The 14,004-nt window shown below is 37.8% G+C and overlaps 1 protein-coding gene across 5 annotated transcripts in view; it reads left to right on the plus strand.

Moving 5' to 3' along the window:
* The window catches only part of Kcnip4 (potassium voltage-gated channel interacting protein 4), a 486,636-nt gene that overhangs the window by 462,911 nt on the left and 9,721 nt on the right, over window positions 1–14,004 (plus strand). For all 5 annotated transcript variants that reach the window (XM_038335455.1, XM_038335447.1, XM_038335465.1 and 2 more), the window contains exon 4: window positions 2,273–2,343. In XM_038335455.1, coding sequence (XP_038191383.1) covers window positions 2,273–2,343 — 71 coding nt within the window. The remainder of the gene's footprint in view (window positions 1–2,272; window positions 2,344–14,004) is intronic.

Raw genomic sequence — 14,004 nt, forward strand, 5'->3', positions numbered from 1 at the left:
TACCTAAAACCCCATACCACCTTGAGGCTGTAAGGAGCTTAAGAAGTATACAAAACTATTATTGAATACAAAACAACTTTCCAAACCTGAATAGGCTGCCAAGTCTTCATTACTCTATAATAAAATTTCCCAACAATTGCACTAAGTCAATTTCAACCAAATCCCTGGTCCCACATCCAAATTACATTTTTCCTAGAACTTATCAATACCACACAGGCATCACTCTAAATATTGCCAGTTTTAGATACTGTGTGAACTCAACTTGGGTGCCTGGTTAACTGATTGAAAATAAAGTTAATGGGACTGAGAAGATGACTTAGTTGTTTGTTCAAGTATGCAGCACTGAGCTTGATTCCCTACCCTCACATAAATGCCAGGTGTGGTGAAGTGCATCTGTGACCCTAGTGCTGCCAGGGTGTAGACAGATTCTTCTCAAAGGCTCATGGCTGACTAGCCTACCTGAAATGGTGAGTTCTAAGGTCAGTGAGAAATATGAGAGATTCTGTCTCAAAAACTAAAGCAGAAAGTTATAGTTATGAAGATATCCAACATTGACACTTTGTGTCCATTTATACATGCATGTTCCTACACATCTGGACATTAAACACACACACACGAGGGGAGGAGTGAGAGGAGAGCGAGAAAAAAACACATGGTTTAAGTCAGTGGTGCATTATATTGTATTTAGCAATGAGAAATGAGTGGAACTTGAAGTATCCACATTGAGAACCAAGTGTGCAGTCAGCTTTGGCATGCATACCTTCGTGCTAATGACCAATGACTTTGATGAAACATTGAGGAAAAATATTGGTTATATATTTCACAATCTGTAAAGTGTAGAGAAAAATTTGGGTTTCCTCTCACAGAACGTAGAAACTTTGAAAGAACATGAGCAGTTTTGCGTGTTCTTTCTGATTTGGAAAAGTAATTCCCCATCCCTGCTACTCTGATTTACAGCCTTGGCATCCTTTTAAAATGAATTCATAATGTCAGAAAGGAACAGAAGTTATAGTAAATCCCAGTAAAAATAAAAAGCAAAAGTCACAAAATAGAAATTAATGAACTTTTAAGCAGAAGATAAAGGGCTAGAAGTTAAAGGCTGAAAGGTTACATTTTGTGGGGTAAAGTCTAAAGGCTAAAACCCATGAGATGAAGCATTTAACATACTCATGTAAATTTTATCAAGAATTGAGCACAAAAGCATGTAAAGACTAAAGCTGGGCATTAAGAAAAGAAAACAAAGACAAATGCTTTTTAAATTAAAACTGAAGAAAGCTCAGAGATTAGTGAAACAAAAGAAAAACAAGAGAGGGAAGGAGAGTATGTGAGAAATGAACACAGGGGAAGAGTTAGATTTTAGAGTCCTTCAATGACTTTAGCCAGCATCCAGACGAAATGGGCTTACTGAGTTATCCATGTTTGTCCTTATTACTTAGCACATGAATCCCACCCAGGACACAAACAGGAAAGTGAAACCCTATTGCATGCAATGACATCTAAATAGGAATCTCAGGCTCCACAAATTCTCTAAATCTTATCCACCAGAAGTTTCTTAAGTCACCGCTGTCCCAAACCCACGAGCAAAATTTATTGGTTATGGTATCACCTCAGAAACTTTATGTCTCATATCTATCTCTTAGTGACTATGTGACATTGGGGGTAGTTTCTCAACCTCTTTAAGTCCAAAAATACTTCTTTGAGCTATCCTAATCATGACAGAGGTATTAAAGATATCACCTCATCTGTGATATTTATTTGTGATTATTATTTGGCTTCTTACTTCGTTATTAATGGAGATAAAATTTTGCTAAGCAGCAAACAATGTCCAGACATGTCTCCATAATTTTGGCATCCACCTATGGGTACTCATTTAAGGGCTGGGATCCACACACACTATCTCATTTTGAGATTAATACTAACCAGAGACTCACAGAAAATATTTGTCACCGATGATCTCAGAATGTAGCTCATTCTTACTAATCTAAAGTTGCAATTCGCTAAAGAAAGAAGATGGGGCCGGGCGGTGGTGGCGCACGCCTTTAATCCCAGCACTCGGGAGGCAGAGGCAGGCGGATCTCTGTGAGTTCGAGGCCAGCCTGGTCTACAAGAGCTAGTTCCAGGACAGGCTCCAAAGCCACAGAGAAACTCTGTCTCAAAAAACCAAAAAAAAAAAAAAAAAAAAAAAAAAGAAGAAGAAGATGGGCAGCAGAGATCAAATAAACAAGAGCCATCGAAACAATAATTTAATGATGTCTCTTTTTCAATGTTTTAGATTCCACAACATATGCACATTTTCTGTTCAATGCATTCGATACGGACCACAATGGCGCTGTGAGTTTTGAGGTAAGCTTTCGACTCTTGTTCTGCCATTTGATGTAAGACATTTTGAAAGGGATTTTGTTCTTTGTAGTAGAAAAGTTAGGGAGTTGATATTTGCTCATTTTTGAAATGTCCAAAAAGACCTCTTTCCTCTTTATTATGTTTTAATGCAATTGTTTTTATCTTGCCAAAGTTGGACAAATTACAACCTACAGTTAGTCTACTTTCAAAGATGTGCTATCTGTTCATGCATGGCTTTCCTCAACAGCAGCATGAGGACAATCCCAGAAGGCTAATGACTGATCTGGCATTTACTGGTACTTACTATGGGCAAGTACTTGGAAATAATAGATGTAATATACTTAATCATTGCTGCAGGAGCCTTGTAAATGTAGAGTAATACAAGATATGTAATACAAAAATAATTCTCCCTTCACCAGCCCTAGAAGCTTGCAATAAAATTAAAAATTTCAAGTGACCTACAGCAAAAGCATGTAGTTCTTCATGAAATATGGAATATAATAACCTTAATAAAATTGTGTACTCTCTCATACAGAGGGGGGAGGGAGAAAGAGAGAAAATATGATAGATGTAGATAGACAGACAGACAGACAGACAGACACAGAAACAGACAGAGAGACAGACAGAGAGACAGACATTAACTATGATTAGAGAAAATGTCTTTTATGGGATTCATCTGAGACTGAGCAGGTCACAGGTAAGACTACATTTAAATGTGTATGCTATAAGTGGAATATACACTTGGGAGAGCTATCTGTGACTTTTCCATTTGGTAAGAAACTTGGGAGAAAAATATTTTCTTCACAGGATTGCTTAAATTCTGAATGATTGTATTTAGTCTCTGGGAAGATGAAGTATCTATTTTTTGAATAAGCAAGCTAGGATTTTATTGTTTTACCTAAAATGCTTTATCTCTTCCGTTTTCATGACTATAAGAAATTACTCCTAGTTATGAACCAACCCTTTTTTCAGTTATTATTAAAGTAATAGAAAATAGACATTTTTGAAAAGATTTGTCTTTCAACACAAATCATCTTCGAAAAGATTATAAAATACACATTTAAATACATAACTAAGATAGAACCCAACTTTACAATATAATTGGTACATAAAAATTTTCAATAAGAAAATTCAAAGAGGGACATAGCATAAGATGATTTTAAAGAATTAACTTATAATGGTTGAGAAGAATTGATAGCTAGTAAGAGAATTTATATTTCCCAGTCTTTACATGTAACTGATATTTAGATATTTATGCAATACAGAATTTCACCAACATGTACAAACTCCCCCAACAATGATAACAACTTTCCTAGTCACATCATAAATTCCAAATAATCAGCTACGGTCAAGGTTAATCATCCCTGTAGGTATTTGTAAACTAACCTAGTGACTGAACAGGTTCCTGCCTTAGATGTGTTACCCAGCATTGCCTCTCAGAAAAAAAAGAAAAACGTTCAAAATTCTTAGTAATGATTCTGCTGAATGTGCTTTCTTTTTACACTACCATAAACTCAAAATTTAATATAGTCCCAAATTGGTAAGTCCATGTAGGATGTAAATAAAATGCTCTTGCCCTGCTTTGCTCTTCTCTCTGTGTTTTCCAGACTTTGGGGTTTCTTTATTAGTTTATTTAATGGTTAAGGAAAATTAGAAGTCTTCTTTTTCCCTGTATCTTACTACTGGATCAAGTTATTTTCAGATTTATTTTAAATTCCAAGAATGCAAATATATGAGGAAATAAAACATCCAATAAAGTTGTTCATTTCTGGTACTAAATGAAGTTCATCTAGCGGTATTGTAGAAAATTAAATTGAATTCTAGTTCCTTTTCAGTATGGTGTACCAAATATTCTGTAAGTTACTCAAGATTTTGGTGACATGATTATAAATAAGCCTCTTTCTCAAAAAAGTATATATTCCTCTTTGCTTTTATTTTGTGGTGTTTGTATGCATGTGTGTCCATGTGTGTTGCCATGACACATACAGTTCAATCAGAAACCAATTGGCAGTCATCAGTTTTCTGCTCCCAGCATGAAGACTAGAAGGCAAGACAAATCCGAGCCAGTGTGTGTGCAGTATCAGTCTCCAGCTTTAAACACGAATGGAAAATGAAGACTTGGAAATGACCAGAGTCAGGGTTCTGGACTAAAGTGATAATGGCCAAGAGTGACTGTACCTGCCTGAGCGCAGTATGAGGATTAAGAGTGACGTTTCACAGAAGGGGATGAAGGTTTTAGTGACATCAATAGACTCCACTGAATAGGACATAGTATCTAGAAAGAAGGCAAAAGAACATATGCAATAGACCGACACAGAAATACCTTTGGGTGTATCTTCAAAAATATATTTTAAAATGATACAATTTTCACTGTATCTTGTCTAAAGATACCGTATTAGCAACATAGTCTAATAATACAGATATATCTATTTACAATTTTAAAAGACAAGTGTGTCACTATGTCCTGACACTGTCATAAAGTGTGAAAAATAATCTCTACCATTTGGGAAGATTTTGCCTTCTAAGAGACCTCTATGGTTTTTTAATGTTTAATGTGGGTGATTGTTTTATTGTAGGAAACAATTGCTCTCCCAAGGGAAATTTTAAATGTAATGGAACAAGCATTTAGCAATACCATCTGCTATCATCGTGTGCAGATATTTAAGGGCTGTTATGAAGGGCATTAGAAATGGTTCTTAGTTTTGAATAGTCTCACCATCTAAATAATTCATTGTACCTAAAATGTCTTTATATTGGAGGAATGCATGATACCTAGCGAACCATCTATGCATCATCTAGTGTAGTTACAATCGCCCTTGCAGTGCTTTAGCAAAGTGACAAACCTGGGACATTGGTGTCAATGGTGAGGTTTATGAGAGGCTGTGCTTATAATCTTGTATTCTGAATAGCTACTATTTAAAATTGAATTTTAATATAAAATTAGAATATTAATTAAAACAGTATTTCAATGTGATTAACAAAATTCATAGTTGTTTGAGCTATACACTTTTCTCTGCCCTTTCTCTCACCTCCCCTTCAACCCTCTCCCATGGTCCCCATGCTCCCAATTTACTCAGATCTTGTCTTTTTATACTTCCCATGTAGATTAGATCCATGTATGCATCTCTTAGGGTCTTCACTGTTGTCTAGGTTCTCTGGAATTGTGAATTGTAAGCTGCTTTTCTTTGTTTTATGTTTAAAAACCACCTATGAGTGGATGTTCAATAGTACCCACAAGAATATGTGCTCAACTATGTTCATATCAGCATTGTTTGTTATATCCAGAACCTAGAAACAACCTAAATGTCCCTCAACCAAAGAATGGATAAGGAAAATGTGGTACATTTACACAATGGAGTACTATACAGCAGAAAAAATAATGACATCTTGAAATTTACAGGCAAATGGATGGATCTAGAAAACCTCATATTGAGTGAGGTAACCCAGACCCAGAAGATGAAGTATATATTATTTTACTTTGTAATTTCAGTGTCCAGGAGATGAAAGATAGATGGACAAACAAACGGGCAAACAGATACTAAAGAATTGCATTAAAGTATTCAGGAGATATATTATTTAGAGGATATATTTTCTATTTTGAAAGGGTGGAGGAGGATGAAGCTTACACACATGAAAAAAATTTTTAATAGGAATCCTGACAAAGTAAATGAAATGGTTGAATGAGACTAGCTAAAAAAAAAAGAAGAACCTGTGACAGAACTGACTGCAGCAGCAAAGACTGTCTGATGGACTTTCATGTATTATGTCTTGAGAAACTAGCAGAAGCTGATCAGGGAATACAGGCTTGATATGGGAAATATGAGGGAGAGCCTGGGTGGAATATATCATGCTGGGAATAAAGATAAAACATCTGTAGATCTTCTGGAAGACAGGAGAAAAATATATGAGAGGGTTGGGAAAGGAAGCAGAGACTGCCTCTAAGGCAGGCTGCCAACTAAGGAGGCTTCAGACTGTCTTTCAGAAGAAAAGGATGGCGGAGAAGGTTTCAACAGGGCTGTTCGTGTGTATGAGCTATGTTCCTGGGACTTGGAGTGCAATTAGAAGCTATTGATTCTGAGTTCAGACAGAACCTGATGAAAAACTGAACTGCAGTAAAAGCCTTTGAGATAAGAAGAGAGATGAATTCAAAGTTATTAACCATGAGCATAATAGAATTGTAACCATCTGACATGCTTAAGAGAGAAAAGAGTCTGAGCTTTGACAACACTCTGAATACAAGGCTACAGGAAGGCAGGCTGAAGGAAGAAAGGTAGATTTTTGTAAATTATCAACCAACAGCATCCTGGGACAAACAACACAGACCATTCTGATTTTGAGATAAAGGAAAGTGGAAGATTTCTAGTATTTGCTTAACGGTAAGGGATAGAAATAACAAGTCAGGAGGGGGACCTATTTCTGATTATGACTAGATTCAACCTCCTTCTTGCTACCAGGTGGATGTGGGGGCTTAGTACTTAAGCCCTCTAGGTCTTAATATTCATATCACCACAACACCAGCAGTGAGACAAATTCATAGATCCGCATACAAGAGTGGTGGGCTTGACTCTGAGTCTGGCACCAAAAAAAAAAAAAAAAACCTCAATATTTGTTAGATTTTAGCAATAACATATATTACTTCAGGAAATTTCTAAGAAAGGTAATTAATTCTGGCATTTATCATCATGTTACAACAGATCACACTGTAATCTAGAGTAAACATATTCACACAAAGACTAGATGACTAGCTAAACCATGTGAAATTATGACAGATTTTTATCTCAGAATTAGCGTTCACTGTATTAAGTACTTAACTGTTAGCAATAATAGCTACTCAATGATAAAAAACATGTTTATATAGCTGTCATTATTTTAGGCAGTGTATTGAGTTAATAACATAATATTAATTTCTGTAACCTTTCTAGGTACTATGGTTCTCTCCTCTTAGCAAATGAGAAAAGGGAGTCACAAAGTTAAACATTCTGCCCTAGTTACACAGAATGTCTAACTCTCAAGATTCTAATCCAGGCTGCCTGGCCTCAAGCCGTGGCTGGCACACATATAATTCTCCAACTTCATATACGTCTCACACCTGAAATCCCCACAGCTGGCTGAAGTTTGTCTTTAAAGAGACTTCATACTTTAGAATTATAACAGCGTAAATGAATAGATAACAGAGAGTTAATTCATGTACATTACAGCACATGCATAATATTAATGTCTCCAACAAAGTCGACAGTAGACTATAATCAAATGTGTTACATCTGTTCAACAGAATATGCTAAGAACCAGAGCCGCTATTGGCCATCTATCCGTGTACTCACTGAGCACATTGAGGCTTCATCCCGGCCTCTCCTGCACTGAGGTAGGGTTAACTGAGGATTTGTGGACCGAGAGTGGTGGAAATAGTTTTCCATCCAATCTCCTCTGTGGAAATTGCAAGATCAAGTGTCTCAGAAGACCTTTCAGCATAATAGTAGGGACCTGGATCCTTGATGGAACAGAGTCCCCTTCACATTATTTCATGGTGTATAAGTTATAAATTATCTCTTCTTTTTGCTGTCACAGATGAAGCTTTTAGTATCCTTTGATTAAGGTAATAAATGGTGATAATATGTAGCTATGTAGCTAGATGATAGCTTGAGAATATATAAGAAATAGATAAATGAGAGATAGATAATAGGTAAATCAATAGATTATAGATAAGAGATTTTAGATGACATATGATGAGATATGGATAGATAGATATAGAGATATATTGATAGATAGAGATAGATATATAGATAGAAGAAAATAGACAGACAGACAGAAAGATATATAAATAGAAGATAGACATTAGATAGATAGATAGATAGATAGATAGATAGATAGATAGATAGATAGATAGATAGATATGAATGTTAATTTAGTTTAGTGCTTTGGCACAAGGATTCACCAAAATAGATTTTAGCACTAACTTTCAGCATCTCTTCCACACACCCAAAATGTATTTTTAAGTTCATAATTTTTAAATAACTAGAGTAAAAAATGAAAGATTGGACTTTTCACTGTGTGTTAGAGACAACAAACCAAATTATATGAAAGACTGACTTTTCGGTCATTTCGACAAGTGATTAGGAATCAGGGGTGACTCCTACTCATCTCAAGCAAAGCCTCTAAAACCTGAGGTCTTATCAGAAGTTGCATATTTTCCTATAACATACCAAATATTTCTTTTGCTATTTTGCAATTCAGGCAGCCTATTGCAGTCCATTTACCAAATCACCAGTTCTTCCATTATCACCTTGAGATAATTCATACTGCTGAGAATTTCCCAGATTGTTCATGTTATTGAAATTGAGTTTAAGTGATTTTTCTGTCGTAATAATTCTGAAATAGGTACAATTGCTACTATACGTATTTGATGAGTTGGAGCTGAAAGAAAATGGTGTTTGTAGACAGCTCAATTCACCTGGAAAGTGGTATGAGTGGCACCCCCTGGAGTTCGGCAGTGGAGACATTACCTCAAACTCATAGTTCTGTTATTCAGTGCTGAGAAAATAATATTTTCATACAGCTATCAGTTAAGTTTATAGAAACCATTCTAGATGTGCCACTTTATTAAATGGCATAGCTATTTTCTTTGAAATGTCAGGAGGGCGTTATTTAGGCAATGTTTTCCATTGCTATAAAATTCCATTTTATCAATTTTTTCATCTTTGGGTTTCATTTACACACACACACACACACAGAGAGAGAGAGAGAGAGGCAGAGACAGAGAGACAGAGACAAAGAGACAGAGACAGAGACAGAGAGACAGAGAGGAAAGAGACAGAGAGAAAGAGAGACAGAGAGATTCTTCCGTGTACAAAATTCTATCATTGTTTTCTGGGGCCTCTGATCTCTCTGAAGGCATCTCTAGAAATCATTCAACTTCATTCATTCATTTAACAAATATCCATTAAGCACACTATGAGGCAAATAACCTTCAGTAGAGGCAGAAGTGGAGAAAATAAGATGAAATGCTTGTCTTGGTGAAAGTTGCCTCCCCACATTTGGAACTAATTTCTGTAGAGCCCACCTGTTTTCATTGTGAGGGTTCCTCACCTGGGCAAACATTCTGTGGATTCCCTAGAACTGAGGTCCTGCTACAAAAGCAGTCTAACTTTTCTTGTCACCTCATCACTCCAGCTTCCTTATTTCTTAACAGCAGAGGTCCAGCGCTTTCTGGCCCAGATGCTCTCCCCACCACTTTCTGTAACGTCCAAGTACATGTCCTGTGGCCAAGGCCATCATATTCCCTAAAATTTTGGAACCAACAGAGTATAACAGGACAAGAAAAGTATACATACAATAGATATCTGTAACTGTTCCCATGGTCTGATGACCAATCTCTTTTTTATAACTCATTTTATAATAACTGTTTAATATTATCCTTGTTTTGCACTTACATCCAAATGCAGCTAGCACAGAAATCCCATGTGACATGCAGTACCTCTTTCATATCATAGGTTAATAGAACATTTTTGTTCCAGTTCAGGAATATGAACACATCATTATTAACTAAATTCCATGCTATATTCAGGCTGCTTTGGGTTTTCCTGGATGTCCTTTTTCTGACCCAAGTACCCCATTTAGGATTGCATTTCATTTAGCTCTGGCCACATTTGATTTAGACATAATGTAGCCTTAGACTCTTGCTAATGCTGACAGCATCTTAGGCTTGCCTTGTTTGTAACCATCTTGAAAATTTTGAGGAGGTATTGCTCAGGCGTTTGGTAAAATGCCTTCAGTTCAGATTTCTATGATGGTTCTCTCTTGATTACATTGGGGTTATTGGTTTGGGAAATGAGGAGTGCAGAGGGAGAGGGCTATTTTATCATGTAGAGTGAGTTCAGACTGTCAAAATGATTCATGACAGTAGATGCTGACCTTGTCTGACTGCCTAAAACAGTATTTGTTAAGTTGTATAGTACAGTGTCTCTTCATTTGCAAAACAATGGTCATTAGAAAGAAATCATTGTGCATCAAGGGAAGCAAAGGAGGTAACTTAGTTATTTGGAATACTACATGGACAATCTGTCCTTCCATCTCCAGGCAGAAATAAATAAATGCAACACTTATTTATATTACTGTGGGCTCTTGGATGTTTATTTTATATCTTGCATTAAAAGCCCGTGTGACCCCACTTATCCCAATGGTCATATTGTTCTAGTAAAGTCAGGAAGAAGTGTTTCTGTTGACTCTGTTGTCACTATAACTTACCTCTATTTAAAGCTGTTGACACTAAAATATGCATCTAATGATGACAGAAAATTATGTCTCATGAAAAATTTTCAGTTGTAGTAAGGTCAAGAGTCCTAGTTACAATCTGTTCAGTCTCCACTATCTGAAGTCAGTATCTGTGGCTCTCAGCTGAGGTTGTAACCTTGGACATATACTTATGAGACAGCCTCTTTTAGCCACTCTTACTGTCCAACAGCATTTATATCTACACGTAAATACACAAACTGATTCTGATGAGTTTTCAGAGGCCCCTTTTCTAATGTATTTATTCACTGGTGTAAAAAATTATGAATTCCTTCCAGGCAGTGGTGGTGAACGCCTTTAATCTTAGCACTCGGGAGGCAGAGACAGGTGGATCTCTGTGAGTTTGAGGCCAGCCTGGTCTATCAGGTGAATTCCAAGACAGCCAGTGCTACATAGAGAAACCCTGTCTCAGAAAACAAAAGAAAGAAAGAAAATTATGAATTCCTGACAGCTGTAACTGTTCTGCAATGTCTCTCATCAGACACTGAAGTGGACTGGAGCCCCCCCCCCCTTCACATCACTCCACAATTCTTTCCTACAAAGCCAGCAATGACTGTGAGGCTCACATTTGTAGTTTGATACGCTACATGACCACAGGCCTCGACCTCAGTCCAAACTAAAAGGGAAGCCTGGAATTCGAACCAGAAGTCTGTTTCTGCCTCCAACACCACTGTTCCAAGCTCAGCCTGAGCACCCGTCTACAAAGCGAATACAACAGCACAGTGTGCATTCCTTCCTCGGGTGACATGAGCAGCTGGCGTTTTCTAACACAGGGGACTGCTGAGCCAGACAGTCCTCAAAGTAACAATGTCTTGTCATTATTACATTAAATTTCGGTATCTTAGGGCCACTTACCCACTAATTCTTCTTCTTCCTTAGGAAAAATGAGACAGAAGTTTGGAAAAAAGGAGAAAAAAAGTTTGCTGCAGAATCATTTCTAAAAGGAAACATTTCAATTAATTTACATATTCAACAATAGGAAGTAATGAAATGAGTTGTTTTATATCCATATCACTGCGCAGCATGCAAGCTTCAAATGAAGCCATGGATTTACTGCAATTAGAGCTCAGTGAGCATAACATTTTGGGAAAATGGTGAGAGAAAAATGAAGGCTATCATCAGGATAACTTCAAGTTCTGGTCCATGGTTGCACAAGATAACATTTCCATTAACGGGCGTTTCTATCTCTCTGGATGCTGGTGGATTGCCATTTAAAATATGATTCGTGGGGGCTGGAGCGATGATTCCGCATTTAAGAGCATGGGTTGCTCTTCTAGAGGACAAGGGGTTCAATTCTCTCTCTCTTTTTTTTTTTCTTTTTTTTTTTTTGGCAGTGTTTTATTTTTTTATTTTTTTTCTCATTTTTTTATTCAAGATTTCTATCTCCTCCCCTTCTCCTCCCCCCTCCCTCCCCTCCCCTCCGCCCACACCCCCACGCCACCCCTCTCCAAAGACAAAGAGCCATCAGGGTTCCCTTCACCATGTTCAGTCCAAGGTCCTCCCAGCTCCCCCCCCAAGTCCAGGAAGGTGAGCAACCAAACTGACAAGGCTCACAGTGAGCCCGTCCATGCTGTAGAGTTCATCTTCATTGCCATTGTCCTTGGTTTCTCAGTCCTCCTCCACTGTCAGCCACATTCAGAGAGTCCGGTTTGGTCCCCTGTTCCATCAGTCCCACTCCGACTGGACTTGGTGGTCTCCCGTTAGATCTGTCCCACCGTCTCAATGGGTAAAAGCACTCCTCGCAGTCCTGGCTTCCTTGGTTCAATTCTCAACACCCACATGGCAACTCACAAGTGTCTGTAGCTCCAGTTCCAGGGGATCCAGTTCCAACTTCCGGCCTTTAAAGGCCCAGACATTCATGCAGGCAAAACTCCACATCACAGGGTAAAACAGAAATCTTAAAAAAAGAAAAAAACAGTGTGATTCGTATTGTGGTTCAAAATGTTCAGAAGTCATTGATTAAACTACTATATCAAAGCATAAAATTATTCCTGTTTTGTAAATATGATTCATTTTTATGAGTCAACCATACAGTTACTTCAAAGAGGTCACGAAAGATTTTCAGTGATGTGACAAAATATTTGTAATATTAAATAAAAATACCAAATCGTATGTGATGTTAGTCAATATTAAAATGCTGATATTAGTGCAACAATGATATAATGTGCAACATGCATATGTAATCTTGTAACATGTGCATATAGAATAAAATATATCCAATATCTATAATGCATTTAAGATCGTATGTATGGCTTTTATTATAAATGTATGCTCAGATATATGTGAGAAAATACAGAATGAAAATATTTAATATTAGTAAATGTTAGAGTTATGTGTGCTTACAGGATTTTTCAGTAGAGCTTTCTTTATGTTAGGTATTATATTTGTAATTGTATTTCTTGTACAAATATTTATGAATATTGTTTAATATTTATCAGACCCTTAAAGGCCACCAGAAAGGTTAAATCAAAGAACTTATAATTTAATTTAGTATCAGTACAATCACTTTCCAAGGCACTAATTATTTAAAAAGATATGACTCCACCTGAAGGCCCACACAGGCAGATGATGCCTGAAAGGCCCAAGCAGGTTGACCAACTCTGTTACCATCCAGTCTCAGATCCAGCACTTTGAGTAGGTTCAACCCAATATTGACTCCATCCATGAGCTTCTAGAGTACACAAAGGAGCTTGCCTGCAGAATCAGCTGTCATCGCGAATAGGGCCAGCCCGAGAACGGAGCTGCTCTGGCTGCAGCCCACCCGGCTTGCTCTGCTGGGAGACTGATAGCAGGGGCAGTGGTACTGCCTGCAGGCTACAAGCACAAAGGCAGAGATGTGGGGCAGCCTGGCGCTCTCATGGAACCTGCCCCCTGATTCCCTGCCTAGCTACACTCTGACTCTGAACAAGAGCAGGATATATGAGATGAATCTCAGCTATGGTCCAATATTTATAGTGCTTCAATAACCTTGAATCAGGCCAATGACTGGTTGAAATGAATATATGCTATACTGCATATTATACAGTATATTATACACTGCAGTTTCCAGTGTCATTACATCGAATAAATATGCAGTGGAGAGGTAGAAAAGATGGGGCAACCGAGCGGTGCGTGCTCCGCGGAGAGAAGTGGAGCTAGAGACAGCAGTGATAAGTGTGAGAGAAGGGTAAGGTCGATGGTGGAACACGTTGCCCGGTTGGGTAGGCAGGGTGGTGTGCGGCAGCCTGGAACTTGTGCAGACTCAACACCTGAACACGCTGCCCAGCAGCATGGCCACCCTGGCTCTGAGCAACGACAGGAAGTTTAAGATGAAGAAAACAAGTTTACAGCACACACGGGTGTCTTAATGACTTCCTGTACCTAGTCTGTCACCGTTAG

Source organism: Arvicola amphibius, chromosome 1 (genome assembly GCF_903992535.2).
Source record: "Arvicola amphibius chromosome 1, mArvAmp1.2, whole genome shotgun sequence".
Classification (NCBI taxonomy): Eukaryota; Metazoa; Chordata; class Mammalia; order Rodentia; family Cricetidae; genus Arvicola; species Arvicola amphibius.